This window comes from Leptosomus discolor, chromosome 1, assembly GCF_034619465.1.
Source record: "Leptosomus discolor isolate bLepDis1 chromosome 1, bLepDis1.hap2, whole genome shotgun sequence".
NCBI classification, from domain to species: domain Eukaryota; kingdom Metazoa; phylum Chordata; class Aves; order Leptosomiformes; family Leptosomidae; genus Leptosomus; species Leptosomus discolor.
In genome coordinates, this window is record NC_141391.1 from 75,381,158 (window position 1) to 75,405,594 (window position 24,437).

A 24,437-nucleotide genomic window follows, 5' to 3' on the forward strand; every position below is an offset into this window, starting at 1 on the left:
CAAGTTGCCCAAAGCTAAAGGGACAAGTAGCTTGCATTGCCTTCCTATTTAAACACATGGCCAGTCAATAAATCTTTTCCCTTTTTTCCCTGAAATACGTTAAGTACAGCTGGCAGTAACAGATTCCCCACGGAGCCTTGCATTCATGCACCTGGTGTCCTAGCATATACTGTTGCATCTTACTTTACAGGTTCCTCAAGCACACGAGAGAAGTTAACAACGGATCTCTCCACATTCAGATACACACACCCCCTTTTTTATCTCATAATCATCATCATGTTTATATTTCTTCTTCCACATTCCCAAGCTAAGCCAAGACAAGCTCAGTTCTATCACAAATTTTTCTCTCTCTTCAGAGAGAGCTGCTGCAGCTGAACAAGACAATTGCAGCATGCTAGGTATACTTGGACTCAATATGCAGTTGAAAAGAGGAGAAGGACCAGTTTTCTCATTCGTCTGTTTTCAGACATTTAGAAAACCCCACTGTCAGCATCTTGAGTAAAAAATAGGTGACATCTTCAGACCTTAGTAAAACCACATACATGTTAACTTGTTTAAATAAACATCCCCACCTCCAGTGACACAGTGGCCTGCAGCCTTCCTTGATCCATCCACAGAGCAAGAGTTATTTTTACTGAGTCAGTGATCATGCATTGTCTTCCAGAGGAAATACTAGCCGGGTGCCCCTGCTTGTAACTTCATGATCCGCTGCTCCCAAATCACGTTCCAGTGCTTCCTCTGAACTACTTTTTGTTCTCCTGCCATCAAGGCTAGTGGTAGCTGTATGGGGGCCAGAAGAACCATTTGCAGTTATTGTTGTATCGCCGTATGTCACAGTAAGGTCACCATCATTCAGAATAAAATCAGAATCCTCTTCTCTAAGCTGCTCTTGATTCTAGAAAATAAAAAATAAAAAAAAAAATCTTTAAAATCTTTGTACAGTGCACAACATCTGGTCTTTGCCAAGAAGGTAACTGAACAGAAGAGTTTACCGACGTGTCAATACAGAAGCAGTAAGTGGTACAGCTCCACCTTAAGAAATGTTAAAAATAACCTTAAACCCTGTGTTTGCAAATCGGCTTACTGCTCCCTGTGTAACTACTGCTATGGCGGAGAAATGAGGGGGAGCTGAATCCAAGAACTAGATTATGAAACCGGTAACTATGGATTTAATAGCACTGGAAGTTGACCAGAAGTACAGGAGAGATGAGCAGTATACACTGGTTTTCGTATGACAATTTACAAGGCAGTACAGGAAAGAGGCTGAAGACCAAGCCCAATTAAGTCACTCCAAATACAAAGTCAGAGTTGCATCTGTTGCTAAATAGTCAAATTCACTAGTAAAAGTCTCATCCAAACTGGTAAGGACTCATTAGGCCCAGATTCTTTATATTCCAGTTTCCTCAACAAATTTTTGTTATGGATTGAAAACTAACCACAATCTTTTAAACCATCTGCTTACTCTTACCTGGTACTAAACAGAGAATTACTTGACCTAGTTCTTAGGAACAGTCCTGAGCCGTAGAAGAACAAGAGACTGATACAAGAAAATGCTTGCTTCACAGTTTTGTAACTAGTTCTGATATGTTTTCTTTTCAAAATCGTTTAAGAATGGCTCACGAAACCCTGTGAATTTAGTTTGGCAGAGATGGGGTGAAATACACGGTCGGAGACTAGAAATTGCTGAAGTGCAACAAAGCAATTCCTCTACACAGCATAATCCAACAGCAAGCAATTGTACCGTGTTTCACTCCCATTTAACATGGCCTCGGCAAAAGGAAAAACAGCTGAATCGGTCAGAAAACGGGGCTTCTTCATATTTGAGGAAAATTTGATCAGTACTACTTGCTCTCTCGCAACTGCAAGCAATTATTTCCCCCCCCGTGAATAGCTCCATACTGCTTAGCAAGAGCTGAAATATAGATGTGTGTATTGCTGTTCTCCTCAGTCAGCTGGACACTGATCAGGCCACATTCTCAAAATACATCATTTTCTTCCACCTCGGTAAAGGAAGGAAGGTACAGGCTATGTGAGATAGGATGCCTGCGATCAGCCTGACCAGAAAGCCCTACCAGTACTGCAGAACAGAAGTTCAGGGTACTTGAGATTCAAAATGCTGATTAACCTGTCCACGATGAAAAATGCAGTGCCTGGCTAAATAAAACTTCCTGGGAAAGCTTCCTGTCATTATTTCAGAATGGTAATCAGCCAAAATAAAGCAGCAGAAGCCTCTAGATGATACAGAATATTTAACTAATGAGTACTGGAAGAGGTGTCAGGAGTTTATCAAAACCAATGAAAGAAATGGTGCTGTTCAGTGTCGGGTGCAAGACAAGCCCTACTCACAATGAATGCTAACTTCTCAGAACCTTCGTGGCATCCAAATTTATCATCGCTTATTAGAGACAGGGTTACTGTGATAGGGAACGCTGTTCACAAAGAGCAAATACAGTTTAGGACACTTGCTTTCTCTGATTACAAAGAGCACACTGAACTACTGTCACTATCTTAAAAAGAAAAAAAGGCAGAAATTAAAAGGGTTCAGCTATAGTTGGCAGAAACAGCCTTTATAAACTTCCCATTGCAGAAAAGGTAAAAGTCTGAGGGACAAGACCAAGATGATTACAAAAGACGCACAAAATGATCGGCTGTTTAAGAAAATCTGATATCCCTATAGATTCTGTTTTTGAAGAAAAGACATTCAAATAAAGATGAAGAGCAGGAAAATGAGTAAGCAGCAGGCAGTTTGTGACTGTTGACTGGTTATGTTTTAAGAAGTCAAAGAAGCGAGAATCTTTATCACAAGTTGCCTTTCATGGTGTTTGCCCTTGGAGAAGCACCAAGTTGGGGAAGGCAGGGCTAACAGCGCACCAGGAGGTACTGTGGTACCAGGGCCACGCGTGAAGTGGCTGCAGCAAGCTCCCAAAGCATCTCCTGTCTCCATAATGCTATTTAACAGCAAATCCTTGCAGCCACCTATCAGATAAGAAACTGGTAAGAACACACACACACTACACTTCAGCTTCCCCAAAAGGCTGAAAAGCTCTTGGAAGCACGATACCGAAAAGATAGGGCCACCGGCTTTGTACTATACGGCAAGTTCTAACTCAGTCTTTGCTGGTTTGTCCCGGGCTATGCTTACATGTACGTAAACATGATCAGTTCCAGAGAAAACACGGAGCTTTCTCTCAACACAGTGAGCAAACATTGCCTGTACAAGCCAAGTTCCACTTATTTATTTCACTTCTGAATAGCAGTGCAAGCAGCAGGCAATTTATTTCATGTATTTCCCCAGAGAACATCCATGAACAATCCCATGTAGTATACGGATTTGCTACATTTGCAAGCAAAGAGGATGGGTGAATAAACCTACTGTGCTTCATGCAGCATCAACAATTCTTTCAAGACAGACAGGAAATGTATCCAAGTAGATCCCTAGAGACTTGAAATTCTTCCAAGAATAACCCTAAACTGGCCTCTGCAATCCCCCACAGTTCTGTAGGAATAGCTTCAATTCACTCAAACATAGATCTGAACTTCACTACTTACACTCGCATACTAGAATGGTTAAGTACCTAAATCCAAACCCCACAAAAGACTGAATTTTGCTTTGGTGTGCTGACCATAACCCTGAGGGACCTCAGAGCATTCCATCCCATTTGTGGTAAAATCTGCTGATGTTCCTAAGAATGCGTGTTGGAGATGTTAAAACAGCTAAAGCTTAGAGTTACTGCTTCCAGAGCCAGTCTTTATTGCCTCCTAAGGCGATGCAAAAAGAAGCACATGCAAAGTGCACCCCACATGCAAAGTGCTGGTAGTCACCACATCTGCTGCTGGTGCAGAATACAACACCGGCATCACAGATGACAGAACTTGCGTCAGAGGTTACTCACCTTGCGGCTCCAAAGCAAAAGCGTCAAATAGTATTAATGCAAAATATATTACAAATTAAACCTGACGTGCCGCTTAGCGTTTCTCTCTCAGATTTCAAATTCACCAAGGAAACTAAACAATTTTTCCTACGAAGCTAGAATCACTAAGAAATGGGAGGGGTGAGGCGCAGCTCAACAGTTTTTCTTACCAATTTTGAGAGGTACGTCCTCCAAGACTTACATAGACTGCAAATGAAGTTTCTTTACCAAGTTTGCATATTTAGAAAAATAATTCCATTCCCTTTACTTTCGTACCAAGTTGTCACACTGTGTATGGTGCAAGAACTAAACTTTCAAAAAAAAAAAAAACCACAAAAAAAAACCCACCACCACAACAAGTGGGAGAGTGTGTAAGACACAAAACACACCCCTGAACAAATAAGCCCAAAATGAAAAATCCCCAGGAGTGCTTCATCACAAAGAGCTGGTGATAACACAGATGCTTCTATGAAATGGGATAAAAGGTTGATGAAACAGAATTATTAAAACTTTCAAAGGACGTGTCAAAAGGAAAGAAGAAGTGACCTACAGTAGTTTGGGATAAAATGGAAAGCCCTGCCAAATAGGCATGCACTGAAGATAACACCAGGAGAAAAAAATAGGAGTGAATTTTTGAAAATTATGCTGTTAAACACTAACTACAGCAAACTTTCATGCTTTAAAGTTCCAACTTGGATTCGGTTTGGGTGGGAAACACTTAATGGTGAGCCTAGTGGGACAGTCTTAAAGCAGTGGGAGAACATCAGCAAGGAATAGTAACAGCAGCTCTGGAAAAAATCCACTGCACCTCACCCCCAAGTGCTGATTCAGAACCTTACATGCACATCATGCAGATTCAAGCTTAGAGGACATGAACTCATACTTAGGAATAGGTTGTAGGTGGACTACGTAATAAGATTATTTGACTTTCAGACTTTAAAACCCCCTTTTGTCATCTAATTAAAAAGATGCATTCCCACCCACAGAAGTGAAAATGAGTTATAAATAAGGTTGTAATAAAGCCAGAGAAGAAAAAAACCCAACAACTGAAGCCAAAAACAATACACAAATATACAGTCAGTATAGCCACATACTTGCATGCTTTCTTCTCTAAGAAGATGTCCTAAGTGCTCAGACATGCACCTGAATGAGATCTAGGATTTACTACTACTTTTTGAAACACATTTTCCAGCTATGGAACATTCCGTTGAGTATTTACAGACTTTTTTGCTTGTTTAATTCAAAGTTTTCAGTCTGTCTACGTTTAGCCTGTACCTGGGGCTAAGTTGTAAGGGTTCCTCTATCACCAGATGACCCCTCACCAGCCAGGAAGGGGAATTGAGAAAAGGAGAGCAGACCCATGGGCAGAAGTGAGAACAGATTTTAACGAGATAACACTAATACTAACAGATATACAGAGTTATACCCAGCCAAACAAATATCCACACATAAAATCAACCAGAGAGCAGTCCTCAGGAGCAGGGAAAAGCCAGAGGAGGAGCAGGAGGAACCCCACAGGAGCTCCCCTTCCTCATCAAACCTCCCCCCTTTATAATGAACATGACCTTACGGTACGGGCTACACCTGTAGCTGACTCAGGTCAGCTGCCCTGGCTGACTCAAACCTGCTAATGGGCTGCCTGGCATGGCTGGGCTGTGATTCTGTCCCAGCCAAACCAGGACACAGCCTTTAATTCTCTCAGATGTACCATTCAATTTTTGTGGAAATACCTCACAAAAGCGACACTATGCCAAGCAGTTTCTGTCCCCCCAAAGACATGGCGCTCTCAGTTGCTTCACCTGCACTTAATAGGAAGACAAAAAGATTCCATAGCTTTTTAGCCAGTAACAAAATGGTATAGTCAAGTGCTGTAGCAAAGGCAGCCATGCAAAGAAACAAAAAGCACTAAAGCACCTGCAGAGTTCGGAAATCTTGAAAAGAAACTAGAAATTAAATCTCAAAATTATGTTCTTTCCCAAGGCTAATGCAGCAATGCACCAAAATAGGAACAAGAAGAGAGAATACAATGTGAAAGTTGCAGTTCCACATTACATACCCCAACAAAGTATACAGCCTTATAAACATTTTCAATGATGAAGTTAACATCCTGTGTGTGTGTCTCAAAAGCAATTCAATTAAAGAAAAAGTTTCCACATGTGGTAGTAGCTAAGAATGAGGAGTAAAGAGAAAAAAAGAACCCAACTGACAGCCAAAGCTTGCATGTCCACTCTGGTTAGATCCTCAGTTACCGGAAAACTAATCTTATAAGATCATACATGGGCAATACACAGATAGGGCAACTGGTCTGATGGATGCCTTCCAGCCTAGATTTGTTTTAAGATCTCCAGTGGTACTGCAAAGATGGGAACCGGGCCAATTCCTTGCATTACTAATAACTCCAAATTAACAGCAGACATTTCAAATTGCTTTGAAATTTTACTATCAGGTAAAAGTAATCTGCTAATGATACCAGAAAGTATTTCAAAGATGCAAGTGGAATTCACAACTTTCTAGGAAAAGACTAATAGAAATCTGGTTCAAGACCACTTGAACATAGCAGAGATGTTACCGTTCCAGAGAACTTGCAAATTTGAGTGATCCCACGCAGTACTATGGTTCTATTTACAAGTGGCTCATAAACGCTGTAGATTTCAGAAGAACTATACAGACACGAATGACATGTAATCAGGATCCAGCAAGAATAACAGGAGAATGAAGCATTAATTATTGCAAGACATGGCTGTAAAGACAGCATAGTGACCTGCTAGACTGAGATAAGTAAATGATTAACGGTTTCTGAAATGTGGCCTCAAATTTCACAGTGGAAACAATGAAGGGAAGCTCTACCAGATTTCTTTCCGGCATGGGTAAACGTGTCAGTGTCTTCACTGAAGGAGACCTCAACGCAACCTTAGCAGTAACAGGAAAAGAATCTTGTCCAAAAGTGTTGAGAAGGGACTGAATATTTTTAAGTGATTCACTGGACTGGTTTATTGACTAGGCCTGTAATTTTCCAATATCCTTAAATGTTGTTTTTTTAATGTAGTGTTTAAACAACAAGATCATCTCTGATTTCCACTAACAGAAGCTGTTGTCTCACAGAAGACCATCTTAAATCTTTTCTGTCTGGGACAAACCAGCACTTTTGCCTAAAAATAAAAAAAGCTGCTTTGCTGAAGTTAAATAAATAAAAAACAAAACCCATACTGAGTCTTTCTACTTACATCATAAACCTGGGGACTTGTCAGACAGCGGGCTATCAGGCCACACCAGCTGGGTAGAGTTGTGGTTAACGGAGGGCCACTGTGGGTGAGAATTGGCTTTAAATAACTGAAGTAGTTAAGGAAAACACATCAGTGCTTGAAAACCACTATTGAAAACAGAGTTGTACATAAATGTGGTTTTGCCTTTGATTAATGTGCTGCTTAATAATTGTACATGAAACTTCCATTAAAAAAAAATCTGCACATGTAAACAAATAAATGAAAAATGTCTTCCCCCCAATATTTTCCCCTTGATCCTTTCAAGGGCAGTTTCTTTACTCAAGACATTTTCTTTCTGCAAGGACAACTAGCTAACTCTCTTAAAAGTTTCAAACAGTTGCAATGTTTCCAGCTTTTGTGCTCTCTGGAGCCGAAAGGAGCCAGCAGAGGTACAAGTGCTTTAGTGTTAATAGGTCCAAGGGTATTTCTGCTCCGAAAATGGGAGCGTGGTGTTGAGGTTGCAAGCTAGAGGTACCAAGGTGACATACCTATGTGGCTCAACACAGGGCAATAAAGAAATGCTGTCCGTCCAACATCCTCAAAGCAACGCAGCCACTTGAACTGCTAGCTGGTCAGTAAGCCACACAGATGCAACCAGAGATCTTATTCCAGTGAGGCTCAAAGACTTTGCTGCAATGCACATATACATGCTGCCCAGAGAGCCCCAGAAAGGCAGAGGGAAAACTGTATGGCAAGAACCACATAACACGGCGTGAAAGGAAAGCACTGCTACCTGGATTACATTGAGGGGGCATGGCTGCGGAAAAGCAAGGTGTCTTTACACTTCTTTTCATAGGTCTGCCCCCAGGCAAATCCACACTTGTTCACGTTAGCACTCCTGACTGATGCTATGCATGAGGAAATGCTCAGGGGTCAAAAAAAAGGCGTCCCTGTTACAGAGCAGCATGCTGATCTTGACTGGCACAAGAATAGAGATCAGGAGGGGAGTGCTAAGACTTCCAAACATTGTCTGAAATCAGGTTTTGGGTTGTTGTTTTTTTTTCTAAGTCAGTGTGATTATTTTAAATATAAACATATATTGCAGGTATTCTAGTTACTTTCTCAGGCCTCTAAGCACAGAGAGGCTCAAGTCCATTTGTGAATATAACAGTTTCCCTGATCCTCTCAACAGATCAAGGTGCTTAGGGGTAAGAGGGGGTTAAAAAAAAAAGGGGGCTGTTCCAGCAGAGATGCATCCCTCCCCTTTAGCAGAGCCTGGCATAGCATGTTTACTTGAGCATTTAACGGCACGATTATGCCACTGCAGAGTTATGTTTCCTCCTTCCCTCCTCCAGTAACAGTGCGGCTACACCCAGTCCTGGCAAGGAAAACTCTTCGCCCATACACTAACCTACCAGCCCCCACGTTGCCCTGTGGTACACAGCCACACAGTGACTTGGTGCTGTCAGTACCAAGTAAAAGACATCTGGTACTTCAAAGCTGCAGCTTGCTTCGTGTTTAACAATTGTGGGTGATCCCAGGGAGCAGCCCGTGACATTAAATGAACTGTGCGTTCCACAGGAATGAAGTTCCCGGTTATCCATCCAACACAGAGCTCTGCAGGCAATAGCCAGCGTTGGAGCACGCTGCCAAGCGCATCTTACTCGCTTCTTTTTCAAGTTAAGTTCCCTTGCAAAGAGTGAGTTTTGAGACAATCTGCCCTTCTACCCACAAACCAAGTGAGTGCATCGGCAAAAAGTATTTTGACATTTAGCCATGGGTAAAGAGGTGGCAATTCTAAAGGGCATCCCTTCCACGCAATTTAAGCCCACCCAGCTGATGTTGATCTGAATGCCTCTGGATGTCAGCTTCCTTGACACAAACGCCACAGAAACCTTCTCTAAAGATTGCTGGTCACCACTGAAAAAGCAAATGCGCTATCAGCATCCTTTAAATTTCGATGAAACAGCTAATTAAGCTGTAATTTTCACCTAGCACTCCCCCCCCCTTCTCACCCTTGCGGCAGCTGCTGGGGACTGCACTTGTGCTAGTGTCAGCCAAGGGGAAGTCAGCATTGCCAACTACTCCTTTTTTCATTGGGCACATCCCTCTTGTAAAGGCAGGGGAAGAGGATAGCTCCGCTTCCTTCTTAAAAAGACAAAAAAGAAGCAGTCAGCCACAGCCAGATCCTTCTGCGCTCTTACCACAGAAGTCTTTCTTAAGTAAGAAAAATTGACCTCAGTATACTTTGACATCAGCTATTACAACTCAAAGGGTTAAACTGAAATTACTAACGTTTATGAATATTTAAACTAGCACATACACTCCCTTCTGGGCTTTGGCTCAATGCTACTGCATCTGAAAGCATCAGTCACAAACAGATTTTAACCTGAAGAGGCAAGTGCTATTAGATCTGAATGCTTTCAATGCCATACCTGGGTTTCCCTGAGTGGGAAACACTGATGCACAAGGCATGGAAGGAAACAACTGTTCTCCAACCAGACCAGCAGTCTCTCGTCAACCAATGGCTGAGACCCCAGTGAAAAGACTCACTTCTCAGACGCAAGCTGCAACACGACTAAGGCGCTGTGTCACAGATATTTATATATAGTTAACTGTCCCAGAAATCAAGAACTGAAACTTCTTTGAATTTCTGGGTATAGTGATTTACCATGGCCACAGGATTATCTTTGTAATTTTCCACTAAGTGAGTGTAATCCATTAAGGAGGGGCACCTGTATGATATACTGATTAAGTATATGCTAAGTAGATTAAAACACCACAATCACAGAAGACAGGACAGCTACACAAAAATTGCTCAGAAGCTTAAACAAGGCTATCTAAATAGTATAATAGCAGCCTCAGAAAGGTTGTACAGTACTACATATACACAAGGGCACTCTCTGCTTTAACATCCATAGGAAGTTCTGGATGTACTGAAGGAAATCAGGTGGATCACATGTAGATTTTTAGTTCCAGAACTTCCCATATCAGCAATGAGTTTCCAAAGAGGATTTCATCACAAAGGCAGATGGCTTTTCAGAGCAATGAGTTGGGGCTTAGACATGTACAATGAACGGGAAAACTAGTTTGTGCTATGAGCATCAGTGGAGGTAACAGATTAATGAAACAAGTGAGAGGATCTGAAATAGTTAATTGGCTGTCTTACTGTTTAGGAAGGAACTTCATCTAGAACTGACTGGTTTCTGTCCTCCAGCAAGTGTGACATACCATGGATTAGAGAAAGGAAAGGTCCATCTTCCAAGTCAGCGAGTTCAAGCTTCAGTTCTGTGCCTTGAACCTGTCAAATACTTGATCTTTCTCCTGTCTGACTCTCTCAAGTGCTTAAGGCTACATATGGGTACATGGAAACGAAAAAAGTGAACATTTCATGCCTTGCAGCTAAGCTGTGTTTTCAAAAGGATACTTATGGTCAAAGCTATACCATAGCCTGAAAAGCCAAGCACTTTCCTGCTTTGTCCTGTTCCGTCTTTCAGAATCTGGGCCATCCTAAAAATAAGATAAAAACATATTCAATTATTTCAAGAAAAAAAAAACAAAAACAAAAACCCCAACAAGTCATACATTCCAGTCATTCACACTATAACATCCTGTTCAAAAAAGCCAAATTACTTCAGTACTGTACTTTGGACTGCAGAAGAAAGCTTTTTAGAGACATGCTTATACTGAGCTTTCTTTCCCTAGAAAGACCAGAAGCGACTGCCGAGAAGTAGGCACTCTTCATTGCCCTCCAGTTACCTTAATGAGCCCTCTACCACCAAGCTTCCTTGAGTCTAAAAGCTTATCACACAGTTAATAAAGTAATGGATAGAGAAATAAGTCCAAAACTGACAAATAAGCCTCATTGATGTCTCATCCCCATCACCCTCCCCAAATAAATGAACAGGAATAATCCAGGACTGATCCCTATTCATTGCTTGGTTGGCTTCCTTAATTCTAGATCTATTTGGTATTCTTTCCTTAAACCTATTGCTTCCTTGGAAGAACAAGGGAATTTATCATTACTCAATAAACTCTCACAAACCTGATGAAATATATCCCACTTAAAAGAAACATGCTTAACAAGGAATCCATATCAAATCACAATTGAGGAATGTCATGCAAATTTCATTAAGCACTAGATCAACCTCAGAAGTGCTAACAGTGTTAAACATAATCCCTTTACTAGCTGTGCTGCAAGTCATCACACCAGCTGGCCTGCAGCTGCATTTGTTTTTACTTTTGATACTGTTCTGGGGTTTTGTGTGATTTTTCATTGCTTGGTTGGTTGGAGTTTGTTTTTATTTGGCCAGAAGCCACAGTTAAATACAGGAAAACAGATGAAGTGAGAATGCCTTGTATGAACAATCTTTCAAACTACTGGAAAATAACAAGACAGGATTGCCCTGTGTACTTCTGATTAAAAAAAAAAATAAATAAAATCAATGATCCACCAAGAGTTAAAGCTTAGTATATTTTCACTCCCTCCCCATCCTAAATGATATATTTTCTTTAACTCTGACACATTGCTAATCTTGGCTTGGTGAAAGAAAGAGGAATCCAAAGGGAACTGACTAATGGACTCCATTAGGAATGCAATACACAGCTAAAGAGCAAAACAAATGGGTAAGTGCTTTATGTTTACATGGGAAAAAAGCAAACAAGATATTTCCATCCAGACACTGAATGAGAACAGGATACCCATGCTCTGTTTCCTGTTAAAGCAATTCCTCAAACACCGACAAGCTCAGCCTGAACTGGCCAAAACCATCTTACCATCATACCACTTCCTAACCTTGGGTTTATGCAATAAATGCAATGAAGTGGCCTTCATTGTAAAAAAGTGTTTTGAGGCCTGGCCCTCTGGTTGCTCCCAAGTAGATTAAAAAAAAAAAAAACCACACAACAAGTTCACCGTTTTTTGGTACCCAAACCCACCATTTCAGAATCTTATTTTCTGTGTTGGACACAAACTTCTACAAAGAACATAGAGATGCCTTAATGCAGTTTCTGCAATGAAAGGGATGCTTCCTGAGCAAGTAACTCTTATCTATACAACTTGTGACAAAAAATAAAATTAAAAAAAAAAAAAAGCAAGGCAGGAGAAACCACTAATAACAAAGCTGATCCCAAATACAGCAAGTACCCCACGCATGTATCTGTGACCAGGCTGAACACCAGCATCATACAGCCTGACGTTTACAAAGCACAGTTCACACACTTGCACCCTAAGCATCCTCTGGGTGCAAAGACATCTGTCTTTCCTTTCATTCAACTTCCTCTAGCAGGTTCCTACATAAGCAACCAGTTGTGCTACTGAACAATTACTGTCAAACAGTACTCTGGGAGAGTGTAAACTAAGGTCTGGACAGAGGAAGCTCTCAGTTAAGCCTCAGAAAATGTTGGGTTGTTGTTGGGCTTTTTTCCAGACCTTTCACTCCTCCTGTGAATTCACTCAATTTATACATGAGGAAAACTGAAATTTCTGCTATGAACGACATTCTCTCAATAGTCTTGTTTGCCAATAACATATTGCAGGGGAAAAAAGTCAACTCTTGGGTTGTCACTGATGCATAGAAAGCTGCGCTAAAGAGTCACAGCAACAGTTTGCTGAATATAAATGACAGTTTTCCAGTGGTGCTTTTGCCTCATACAGGTGGATAGGTAGTACAGGCAAGATCCAGCTGCCTTGTGGCATAGTACACAGGAGCTGAGGTCAGATTAGCGAACGTAATCTTTGATTCTTAAGCAAGTCCAAGGGCCAAAATTTGGTATCAATTATTGAACAGAAGCCAAGAGATTTATCTCTGGGTTGGTCTTGGGAAGGACTGTTTATGCTGCAGCATGTTAAAAGCAAGCATGTTGGGTGGGTGGGAGAAGAGGAAAGCACATTGTTAAATAAAAGTGCATTAGCAGATTTGGGAAGGTTTTTGATGCCTTGTATACATACATATACACAAAAATTTGAACGCTGCAGCACTACACCCAACACCACAGAATGTTTTTTGGTGGGCATTTCTTGAGTATCATAAAATAAAATGCATTACTGACTTGCCAGCTAGGAGAGAAAGGTTTTATCCATGCACACAGCTTCTGCAGTTCTTTATCGCCTTAGTTATAAAATAAGATCAGCCTAATAGAGAAGTTATGTAATTACTTACTCCTTGTAAGACTTGAAAGCTGTCATTAGTAGGTGGAGGATCCTGATCTGGGTCAACCCCAACCCTACAGAAACATTAGGAAAACAAAGCAAGTGGTGTTACCAGGGGTTGCAAACGCTGTAAGTTTGGCAGAATGTGTTTTAGAAGCACTTTAAGCACCCAGCAAAGCTACATTCAGAGAGGTTATAAGAATAGTTTGAGGAAGAGCTGTCCATTATTCCCCTGCAGTTACATAGCTATAAACAAGATAGTTTTTCACTCAAGCAGCAACTACCTGTAGATAAAGTTGATACCGAGATGGAGTTAAAGCTGTTAACTGCTTACCTTTGTTGCCAATTCTTTTAGGACACTGGCAAATACTATTTTTGGCTTAAATGTGAACTGTGGGTGACATCTTCTTCAGTGAAGAACATCCTTCATGTCCAGAAGCAAGAAACCAGAGACTAAGGATAAGCCCAGCCTAAATATTTGACATGGCAGATAACTTAGCTGCCAGAAAGGCCTGAGAATGGTTCAAATATATGATTAAAAAAAGACAAACACACACCAAGTTTTAATGCACTGTGTGAAGCAACAAAAACAGTCTTTATAAAGACTCATACTATTAATTTGCTGCAAGTTTCATTCACCTAACACAACGCAGCCACAGTGGATTAACAAGAGGTCTGTCTAGTCCAGCCTCCTGCCTGAGTGAGGGAGGGTCTGTATGATAAGATGGTGGGTGATTACAGAATAATATGTTAATTAGAAACTGTCTACTCGCTTTTGCATAGTTAGTGAGCACCTTGTTACCGAACCATCCTTTCACATAGTGCTCCAATCCAAGATGGGTATTTAATCCTTGTAATTACGTTCAGGTTTTTCTGGTCTGTTTTGGGGGTAGCTATTTGTTAAATCCTATTCATGCCTTAATCTTTGTTCTCTTATAGAAGCTAGACCTCCAGCCTCAAATGTTAGGTAAGATTGTCAGTCTCAAATGGGTTGTGTTTCAGTCTTACCATGTTGCATAATATGTCTAGCGAAATGCATGCAACTACAAAAACATATTGTCTGAAATGGCTAACTTCTTCATTTCCCCCCTCTTAAAAGGGACTGAGCTGGTTTATTGCAATTTCTTTGTTACTTTGACTTTGTGTCAACTATTTCTAGCCACAGTGTTTATGCAACATCCCTAAGAATTACCAGAAACCAACAGAACCTTGCTGGTAAGACCATATCCTTTGTGTGTCCCAGGAATACATGCTTGCAGAAGGCAAGCGGTGATCCAGACATGATTTACCTTTAGGTACAGAAGACTGCAAGGATTAAACTAAAAGGGAACACCTCCAAGCGCAGGGCAGCACTTTCTAATGGAACAACAGAAGAAGAAAAGTAGGCATTGAACTGAAGTTTTAAGTCATCCTTGTGGACTCACGGCCAATCCAAGGCCTTGCATGACAATGTAGTTCAGGGAAAATCCAGGAGGCCACTCTAAGACAGCCTGCAGCCATCTCATATGGAACTAGTGCTGACCCTGTCCTCTGCTTGGATTTTTTTTTTTCCCCCTCAGTCTCTCTTCTTTCCTCTTCACTTCCTTTTTCCACAGAGTCATCTTAACGCTTAGGCGCATTTGGCCTGGGAATTCATTGGCACTGACCAGCCTCAAGACTAAAAAAGCTTCACCAGTTTAAGGGAATACTGGACAGACAAGATTGGGTATCGGATTGTAACACACGCTAAAACAGAACGCCACACGCAAGAGCTCTGAAGGGTTACAAGGGCTTAGACGTCACTGCTTAGGCTATCACTACGCGGTGAAGACAAGGTAAGAAGGGTTTTCTGCAGACAAACTAGTTACTTAGTGAAGCCTCATGCAGAAAGCTGACAAGCAGCGTCAGGAAACCCAGTCAGTATGGCAATATATGTATATAATATTGCGCATTCCTTCATAAATACACATAAAAATAAAAGAAAATGATTTGTGGCTTTCCGAACTCCAGCTGCACTTTTGGGAGGTTCAATGTACTATGCACAGCAGCCACACCCATGTTAGCTGCGCAGCTGGCAACGTGATCGGGGAGTTCAAGATGCCTTGTTCCAGAAGATGAACATAGCTGGCATTCCCTAAATGGTTTTAACTCACTGGGCTACCCATTCACTTCACAGTACATAAGAAAACCAAACAATTCAGAACGTCTCAGCTTTCACTTGACTTACAAGGTTGTGCTTTTGTTTCAGGGATTTTAATTGCTCTTCGGCAGGGGAAGGGCACTTAGTGGAGGACCAAAGCAGGATGACTGTACTGTTCAGTGAAAAGTCATAGTACATCACAGACCAGGTGGCTGGGCTCACTGTTGTGCTAAAGAGGAAGAGAGCTTTTCTATACTAAAATGGTTCAACTTTTAGAAAAAAATTCTTACTATAGATGTTTCTTTCAATGTTGAAAGTACATCGACACAGACTTGTCCATTTTAAACTTTTTTCAAAGTTATTCAGATGAATTTATATTTTGAGTATTTCTAATTAATTCTTTTCCATAAATCACTTTTTTTTAAGTTCATGTTTCACAGTGTGTTCCTCAGTTCACAGATTAACACAAAATACATTACCATTTTGAATTCCCACAACTACTTTTTGTATCTTTCAATCAGCATACCATGTCTCTTATCCTCTACTCTAGCATGAATGTTACAGGAAGCTTTAATTTTTTGTAGCAAGTCTGCCTGTTTAAGATTCAAGGTATATACACCTTGGTCTCATGGGAAGCATCACATTTTTGCAGGCCTTGCTACCAAATTTCTAAGAAAGTGTCATCTTTATCACCTGAAACAAAGCAATACTAAAAACCAGCCAAGTCTCTCCCAACCTCCTTTATAGTGAAAAGGAGGACAGAAAATATTTAGTTACTTCATCCTTTCTTAACTATTTCCATAATTAAAAGCACAAGTAAAGCTGATGCATGTATGTCTTCAACATAATCTTCTTCTGGTGGTTAAAAAAAAAAAAATTCCATCTCGCATCCTTAAGTACATTTAAAAAGCTTCCTGTAATTTAAATGTGCTGTAAAGGTCAGTATCAGTTCTCATTTATTTAACCAGCTTTTAAATTAAGAAAAATCGTTACCAGATTCATTTACACAGATCCCTTCTCAGAGATCGGGGCAGAGAGAGAGTAGCCATGCTAATGACCGGTGTTTTGCTCAGACTCCCCAGCAGAAAGGCAGGTGAGCAAGCTCTGTTTGAAATCGGTGTTTTGTTGAAGAGGCACAGTCCATGTGATGGGGACTGAGGGGCACGTCAGCTGCAGGACAGCGAAGGCCAGGGCAGTGCAGATGCCATCAAGCATCTTCATTTTCCTCACCACCCTTTCTGAAAGCCCATTGCAGCAGTTGTGTGTGGATTCCCTGAGGGTGTACAGTAGCAATTCAAATAAGTCACTTTTAAAAAGCAGATGTCAGATGAAGAATATGAGCAGTCTTTCAGCTGTAACAATGCATATATATCCCAAAACTGGTGAAAAATTCATCTATTTTCCCCATCAGCATCAACGTGGTATTTGGTAGAGACCTTAAAACTCCAGTATAGACAATTACTAGTACATAAACCTCAGTGACATTTATTTCTGCCTTGGGAAGTTTACTGGAACCTGTAGACAAGGGTGTGCTACAGTAAAAATTAATCCAATTTAAGTATATGTCTTCACTCCTCCATAATTAAAGTACATTTTTGGTTTTAAGGCATAAAAGGCTTTTCACGTTTTAACAGCTCTGTAATAGCAAAGCGACTACCACTGAGCTCCTAATGCCCAATACCAAAGCACTGCGTTTCTGCTTTTAACTGACTCCTGACCTTCTTGATCCTTATTCTACAGCTACAATTTCAGTACCACATGTAGGAGAGCAGTTACTCAGATTTGATCCCTCAAACACTAAACCTATGTATAATTCAGTAACTTAAACAGTGCCGTAGAAAATGGTTGACATGCAAAACGTGGAACTCAAAGTGGAAAATAAATGTAAGTGAAAGGAAAGGTAAAAAAAAAAAAGCAGATGGAACTTCAAGTTCCTCAGTATGTAATTTTAAAACGGGTGGAACCATTTCTTCTGATACTGCAAAAACTTTTCCAAGGCCCTACAACACATACATGACAAGTTAACAAAATACCAGGCTTTATAACATTCTAGCATATGTAATTACTGCGGCAACAGCCAAGAATGTCTGTAATAGATAATAGTTCTCAGATTCTCTGTGCAAGCTAACGTACAGCGTCTCTGGCAAATTTAGTAGTTTGCTGGGAACCTTCAAGTGTGACAGGATGTATGAAAAAAACTTACCATTGCCCTGTCCCAAAGACTTTTCTTTACATAAATATTCTGTATATATTTTTATATATATACACATACACACACACATACATACAAATACACATTTGCCTATAGATAACAGTTAGAGATTTATTTTTTCTTCTCTCTCTATCCATGTAACAGTTCAAGAAACCATCAACCAGAGAAGACTAGGGTTCTGGCATATCTCTACTCTTATTAGCATCTTCCTATAAAGCAATGTGATAACTCAGTTTTTAAAATACACGTCCAAAGAGGCCGGGTTAAATGACGTATTAAGTCCCTTCCAACCAAACAGTTGTACAAAATAACCCCAAGGAATGCTTAAGAGTACCTGTGTGACTAAGGATCATAGGACAGCATCCATGATTTCTCAGCTTTCAAGTCTTCCCAGGCTAGAGATGCTAGTTGTGCTTCATTAATTACCCATACACAGAGTTAAAGCATGTGGTGTTTTGTGGGTTTTTTCCTAAGCTAAAGACATGATGTGTGATCCATACTCTCCCAGCTCAGAAGAAAAGAACAGACTCAGAATTGAGGAACATCTACGGCACTCTGCAGAAAAGGAGAAGCAGCAGCAGCATGCCATAGTATAGAAAAAGAGCACACACTTAGTGTTATAAAGTTGAAGAAACCCAAGCACCAGGTTAATTTGGTATCAAGGAAAGCACAATGTCACCTGAAATACAGCCAGCGGCTTTCACTCATCTCTTCCACCGATGGAACATGGTCACCAACTCTGGTACAGTACAAGAATGCAATGTGAGTAACAAAATGCTCATGAGATGGTAGCTTTACAGAGCTCCCTAGCAAAACAAAGCAAACCAACAAAATAAAAAACCCCTACCCAATCAAAAAGAGACAAAGCATACAAGAATAAGAATGGCAGAACAATGGCAAAGTGACAAAAAACCCATAAAAATTAACAATGTCAGCACTTTATGAATGAGATGTCCAGTAATATTCTTCGTTTGTTCAGATTCAGGCTGGTAAAACACCTGTATTCATGACAGTCTACCTCCCCCCAAGAATTAGATTCAATAGCTCTCAAGAGAGCTGCTGCAGAGACAGAGCCAATCTGAGACAATTCCTAACCACTTTGGACCCACATATGGTCTAAAAAAGAAAAAGCCATTAGAGAAAGCAATCACAGGAAGCTATGCATATATGAAAGAAGCCACCAACACTGCCTAGTTTTCAGAGCAGTCTGAAACAACCGGTAATACATATAAATTACTCTGTTGGTTTCACTAACAATTGACTAACAACCTGTAACGTGATTAATCTCCAGTCAAAGCAGAGTGTGTTTTTACTCCTTGTTTTGCCTTTTTCAATTGTACTTAAAAAAAAAAAAAACAAACAATGAACCACAAATGAAAACATGTTGGTTTCTAATATTTTCCATACAAATTCCTTAGCAGCTTGTGGGTTCTCCCCCTGCTCCGTTTTTCCATGAAAGCATGCCACGTGAACTATATATTGCTTATGTGAAATAAAAGCCCAGATGATCAGAAATCCACAGAGACCTCACTTTACAAAGAGCAGGTATACACACCCTGACTGCAGGCTGACATCTTGACAAACCAAATATTTAAGGCCATAACTTCTGCTACGAAGAGCACGCACTCATCTAATCCTCGAAGGCCGAGGCAAATACCAGGCTTTGGATACATTTGTTTTGGATTCCTGGTTCAATAGCTTTTCTCCCATACCAACATACACTCCAGGTCAGAGCACTCTGCTCTGGAAGGCCAACACCGAGACAGCTCTGCATATTCAGCAAAAACTAAAATTAAAAACTGCCCAATAACTTCCCTTCTACAACTTCTTTCTCTTTGCTGTATCTTTGCCAAGTTAATATACTGAAGTTTTCCCAGATGTCTATAATGAGTACAGCATTTTTGGAAAATTTTAGCCATTTTGTAAGAGTTCAAGTGTTTCTCAGAAGATGACTGAGGAAGAAGAGAATTCCCACCACCACGTTTTAAATTTAAAAAAAAAAAAAAAAAAAAAGCCAACCACTAAAACCCCCCTGGAATTAGAAAAAGTTGTTTCAGGTTGGTTTTAGGGTGCCTTTGAGTATTTCTTTACTTGACCTAACCAAGATAATAACTCTTGAAACTGCCTGCAGAGGCTTGCCAAAGATTGGCAGTTAAACCCACATCACCTGTGTGCTCTAGATATAGCTCAATCCAGTTCCTCCAGGGTCTGGGCCTTCCCCACACTTTTTCTCTCTGGTGTGAATTGCTATGTTTCAGAGCACAAGAACAGCGATAAGGAAGCATCTCCCATGCTTACTTCCAGACACCCAAAAGAGGAGACAATCAGACAATCTCTTACTGAGGGAAAGACCCAGTGGGGTGAGGCTGGAGGTTTGGAGGCTGCACTGCACCTCCATTAAGAGAGATTCAAGATCAACAATGAGAAAGTACAGACTGGGAAAGAAGGAGGAAGATGGGAGAAACTAGATAGGGAAAGACAACTGGAGAAACTGGTGCAGAGAGAGAGTGAAAGGAAAAAGCCCACAACTGAGGGCAAGGGACAGCACCTGTGTCTGTGCATCTGCCCTTTAAGGGCAGCAAAGACCAGCTAGAAGGCAGTGAAGTCAAGGATCTGAGTTCTAGAATAATGGAAACAGGCTACCTCCTATCAGACATCCCCCACTCAAGTCCAGAACATAAATCAAGGCTGATCACAGCATCGACACTCGCCTCCTGCGATCAGAGCACACTGAGGCATGGTATTTGAAAATGCACATTTTATTGTTGGACCACCCTGGGTAAGATAACAGAGTATAACCTGAGACTGCTACCAAGCTGTCAAGTTTTACCACCATCCCAGACAGTCAGGGAGGTCACAGAGCAGCTATGTGAGAGTTAGGGTTTCCAGGTTTCTTGTCCAGTTTGCTCATTTAAAGAGACAAAGAAAAAAGAAAAAAAAGAAATCACTAAATAGAAAGCTCTTACAAAGATTGTGTTTGCAAAGTCAGACATAAGGCAGTAAATATCTAAATTGACATTGACTGTGCAACCTTTAACTTTTATGGTAGAAAGATACCTAAAGTATTTCAAATCAAAAGATATAATGCTTTAAGATTTAGAAAAAGGTTGCTAAGTATAACTGAAATGACTTGATTAAAATAAACATGAACTTCCTCATTTGAGGCAGATTATGAAGGTGAGGAAGGCATTAATCTACATGTTGCTTCATTTGACATGAAAAGAACCAGGTCAATAACCTCAAATGAAAAAAAACATTATTTTGCAATACAAATGCTAGGAGTTCCCTCTTTTCCTGTGACAGATAAGTGAAACGATAAGTCAGCTACTTTTCTGAAAAGAGGAACTTTGCCAGTGGTTTTGATTTACAAGGCTCTTGCGTTTGCTGAAATTGTTAAAAATGCAGGCAGGAAATTGTTTTTTTTTTGTTGTTGTTTTAGTCTCAAAGGATGAGACTGTATTTTTAATATCCAAGTCATGCTTTAGTTTCTCAGAAAAAAATAATTTACTGCTAGAAAAGTGTAACTGTTTACCACTCACATGCTTGGAAACGTCTCACTGATAGACAGCCAAGAAATTCAGACACATGACATCATGGCTTTAACTCCAGTTTCTGATGTTAATTTTTAACTTGCTCAGCATCAAGTGGCAGAAACCAATAGCATCTAAAGATCCCATTATTTTTCACTCAGGTTTTGCTGTCATGACCTCACTTTCCCAACCAGTTAAGCAGTAAAATAAAGCCTCTGCTACAAACTATAGGTCTTTATAGGTGCTTAGCTGTACATTTAAGTCTGGTCAGTGGACCCTGGTAACATAACCCATCTGGAAAGATATCTGCTCTTCTGATCACTGGAGACATTCAGAACACAGCAAGGGGAAGCAGAGGGCATTTTTGCCTATTTTCCTCCTTATATTGCTTTTTACTTTACCAAAACTTAATTTTCATGTTAGCCTCCCCGACCTTCACCTACTTTTCATGTGTTTCACATCATGCAAGAGAAAGGACCACCAGAAATAGAGAACAAAGTATGCATCCCAAGTGCTATGCAATTAATGGTGCTGGCAGAAGCACATGCCTCTGCCTCTAAGCCACAGCAAAGCAATTCTGGATCCTTGCATAGGCATTGCCCCATGCTTGCATGCAATGGGTGCATTAAGAAGAGTGTGGCCAGCAGGTCAAGGGCGCTTCTCCTCCCCCTCTACTCTGCCCTGGTGAGGCCACATCTGGAGTACTGTGTCCAGTTCTGGGACTCCCAGTTCAAGAGAGACAGGGAACTACTGGGGAGAGTCCAGCAGAGGGCTACAGAGGTGATGAGGAGACTGGAGCATCTCTTCTATAAGGAAAGGCTGAATGAGACCTGGGGCTCTTTAGCCTGGAGAAGACAGAGGGGACCTTATAAATGCTTATAAATATCTAAAGGGTGGGGGTGTCAAGAGGATGGTCCAGGCTCTTTTCAGTGGTGCCCAGCGACAGGACAAGGGGCAATGGGCACAAACTGGAGCACAGGAAGTTCCACCTCAACATGAGGAAAAACTTCTTTACATTAAGGGTGACAGAGCACCGGAACAGGCTGCCCAGGGAGGTTGTGGGGTCTCCTTCCCTGGAGATATTCAAAACCTGCCTGGATGCAGTCCTGTGCAACCTGCTGTAGGTGAACCTGCTTTAGCAGGGGGGTTGGACCGGATGATCTCCAGAGGTCCCTTCCAACCCCAACCACTCTGTGATTCTGTGAAGTGCCTCCCCACGAACATAGCGGTGTCAAGCTAGGCTGAAAGTCTTGGCTGGAGTCAGCTCTCTGGTACTGCTCTACTTAAGTCACGCAAGCACAACCTTAAATAAAGTCTTTTGGTGTTGACCTCTGCCTTAGCTTCTCTGACTTGCCCAGTGCAACAGACACGCGCCTGCAGTTCCTATGGAAGTAGCTCAGCCCATCGCAGCCCATAGGAACTACTGAACGGGCCACCCAGAAACCCCACTGATGGGCAGGCCAGTACTCACAGGATTACAGTAACACCACTCTGCCACATAATGACCAGGCAAGCTAAACCAGCCTAAAGAGTCAGTCAGCTTGGTCGGCTCTTCATTAAAGCAGGCCCTCATCTTCTTCTCACCTCCACACTGCAGCAAGGACAACTACTTCATGAAGACTTTGTAATGACTGACTGGCTTTCCATCTTTCCTTCCACAAAGGCCAAAGTCAACAAGGATACAACCAGTGTGAACTTCACACCAGAGCTGGACTTTTAGGTGTCCACACACATCTCAAGACACAAATGGCATTAGTTTCTCGTGCCCCTTCACTTAATATAGGAAGCAAACCACCTTTTATCTTTTAACGTCTTTTCTCCAAAATAATCCTGTATGGGAGAACTACTTATTTCCAGCCTCTTGCAATCTAACCTTTTGCTAAGTACCAAGGCTCAGAAAGCACCCCAAGCCACCCCAGGAACAAGTTACCTACTGCATGGCCTCAGGACTGCATCAGCACTATACACTGTGCTGCTGAGCGAGGCACTGGGACAGCGTCTCATCTTCATCTCCTCCTGCCTATCTCTTCCACTGGGTAGAAAGGGATGGAAAAGAGAAAAGCAGCATATTTCTAAAATTCAGCTGGAAACTAATTTGTCCCTTTCTTAAATCTGTAGGGTCAGACAGGACTTCACAGAGAGTACTTTAGCAGCACCAAGTTTCCAGTTCTCGATCAGCTGCACAGGGCTGCCACCTCCTGGCCCAAACCTGATTTCATGTGGTCGCAGAAAGTGTGGTCTCCATCATTAATAGAGCAGCGCCCATCAAGGCAGCTGTAGGCAGACCCATGCAGTCCTCAAATACTTCCTACTTAGAATCCCCTTGTTTACATCATATCCTCCCCTTAATAAGGAAATTAGCCATTTATTTTCTGTCAACCATGCCAAACAAATGACAGTTTAAATTACTGCTTACTAGCAAGGGTGGGTAAATTTCCTAAAAAAAAAAAAAAAAAAAAAAAAAAACACTCAAAACTATGGTTAGGCCAACTGCATTGGCAGCTCCTCCTCTAGGAATGGTATCACATCTTTTCCAGCTGTTCTGCCTTGCTGGCCGCATTAATGAGTTTTGCAAATACAGCCTACCCGAAGGGCAAGCCTGGAATGGATCCAGCGTTAGCCCTTCCTCCCTTCAGGAGAAACTCATCATCCAGGCTCACAGAGTTGCATTACTGAACCAGATTAGTCCGGCTAAAGGAGTAAGTGCATATTCTTGGATCCTTCCACAACCTCCTTCCTAGGCTCAATGGGGGAAGGCAAAAAAAAAAAAAAAAAAAAAGCTGTTACATCAGAACTATTGTCCAGTTGGCCAGGAGCTGGGCCACTTGCTACAATTCAGTCCTGTCCTGCTGCTGACAACTAAAGGAGCCCTCTTCACTTCGGTGGTCAGCAGCACATCCTGTCCCTTGCTGGATGACAAGGTTTGAAGGAAATACCCAGCTATGCTCCCTTAACAAAAGAAGTGCAGGCAGCAGGGCAGAAGGCTCACGATGCCAGCACCTATGACGAGAGCTGTTAGAGTCAGTTTTGTTGACCTGGTTGTAGCCACACTTCAGAAAATGCTTTAGAATCCAATCAAGTGGAGATCAGACAAGGGATATCCTCACATCAGCCATCGCAGAGGCTGCAGGCAGATCATGGCAGACTTCGCTTGGCTATTGCGAGCAGACTGCAAGCAGCGTTCTTACCTGTATGCTGCTGGCCAGAACTCATCTTCCGCTCCCTCTTGCCCTGCACTTCGGACAGTGTATGCACACTCCTGGTTATGCAGACAGTGTGCTTGTCCTGCTTGTGGAAGTCTATTAGTACAG

General features: G+C 41.5%; 1 protein-coding gene and 1 non-coding gene across 2 annotated transcripts in view; both read right to left on the reverse strand.

The window, feature by feature from the left end:
- Positions 1–636: 636 nt before the first annotated feature.
- SLC9A7 (solute carrier family 9 member A7) overlaps positions 637–24,437 on the reverse strand; it is a 76,395-nt gene continuing 52,594 nt past the window's right edge. The window contains exons 13-17 of the mRNA XM_086482218.1: positions 18,276–18,335; positions 13,276–13,339; positions 10,542–10,624; positions 7,136–7,241; positions 637–895 (exon numbers count right to left, since the gene is read on the reverse strand). Of these exons, the coding sequence (XP_086338344.1) occupies positions 647–895; positions 7,136–7,241; positions 10,542–10,624; positions 13,276–13,339; positions 18,276–18,335 (562 nt within the window). The 3' untranslated portion in view covers positions 637–646. The remainder of the gene's footprint in view (positions 896–7,135; positions 7,242–10,541; positions 10,625–13,275; positions 13,340–18,275; positions 18,336–24,437) is intronic.
- On the reverse strand, positions 2,856–3,047 carry LOC147416241 (U2 spliceosomal RNA). The gene has a single exon (XR_015184264.1). It is a non-coding gene; the product is annotated as a U2 spliceosomal RNA (small nuclear RNA).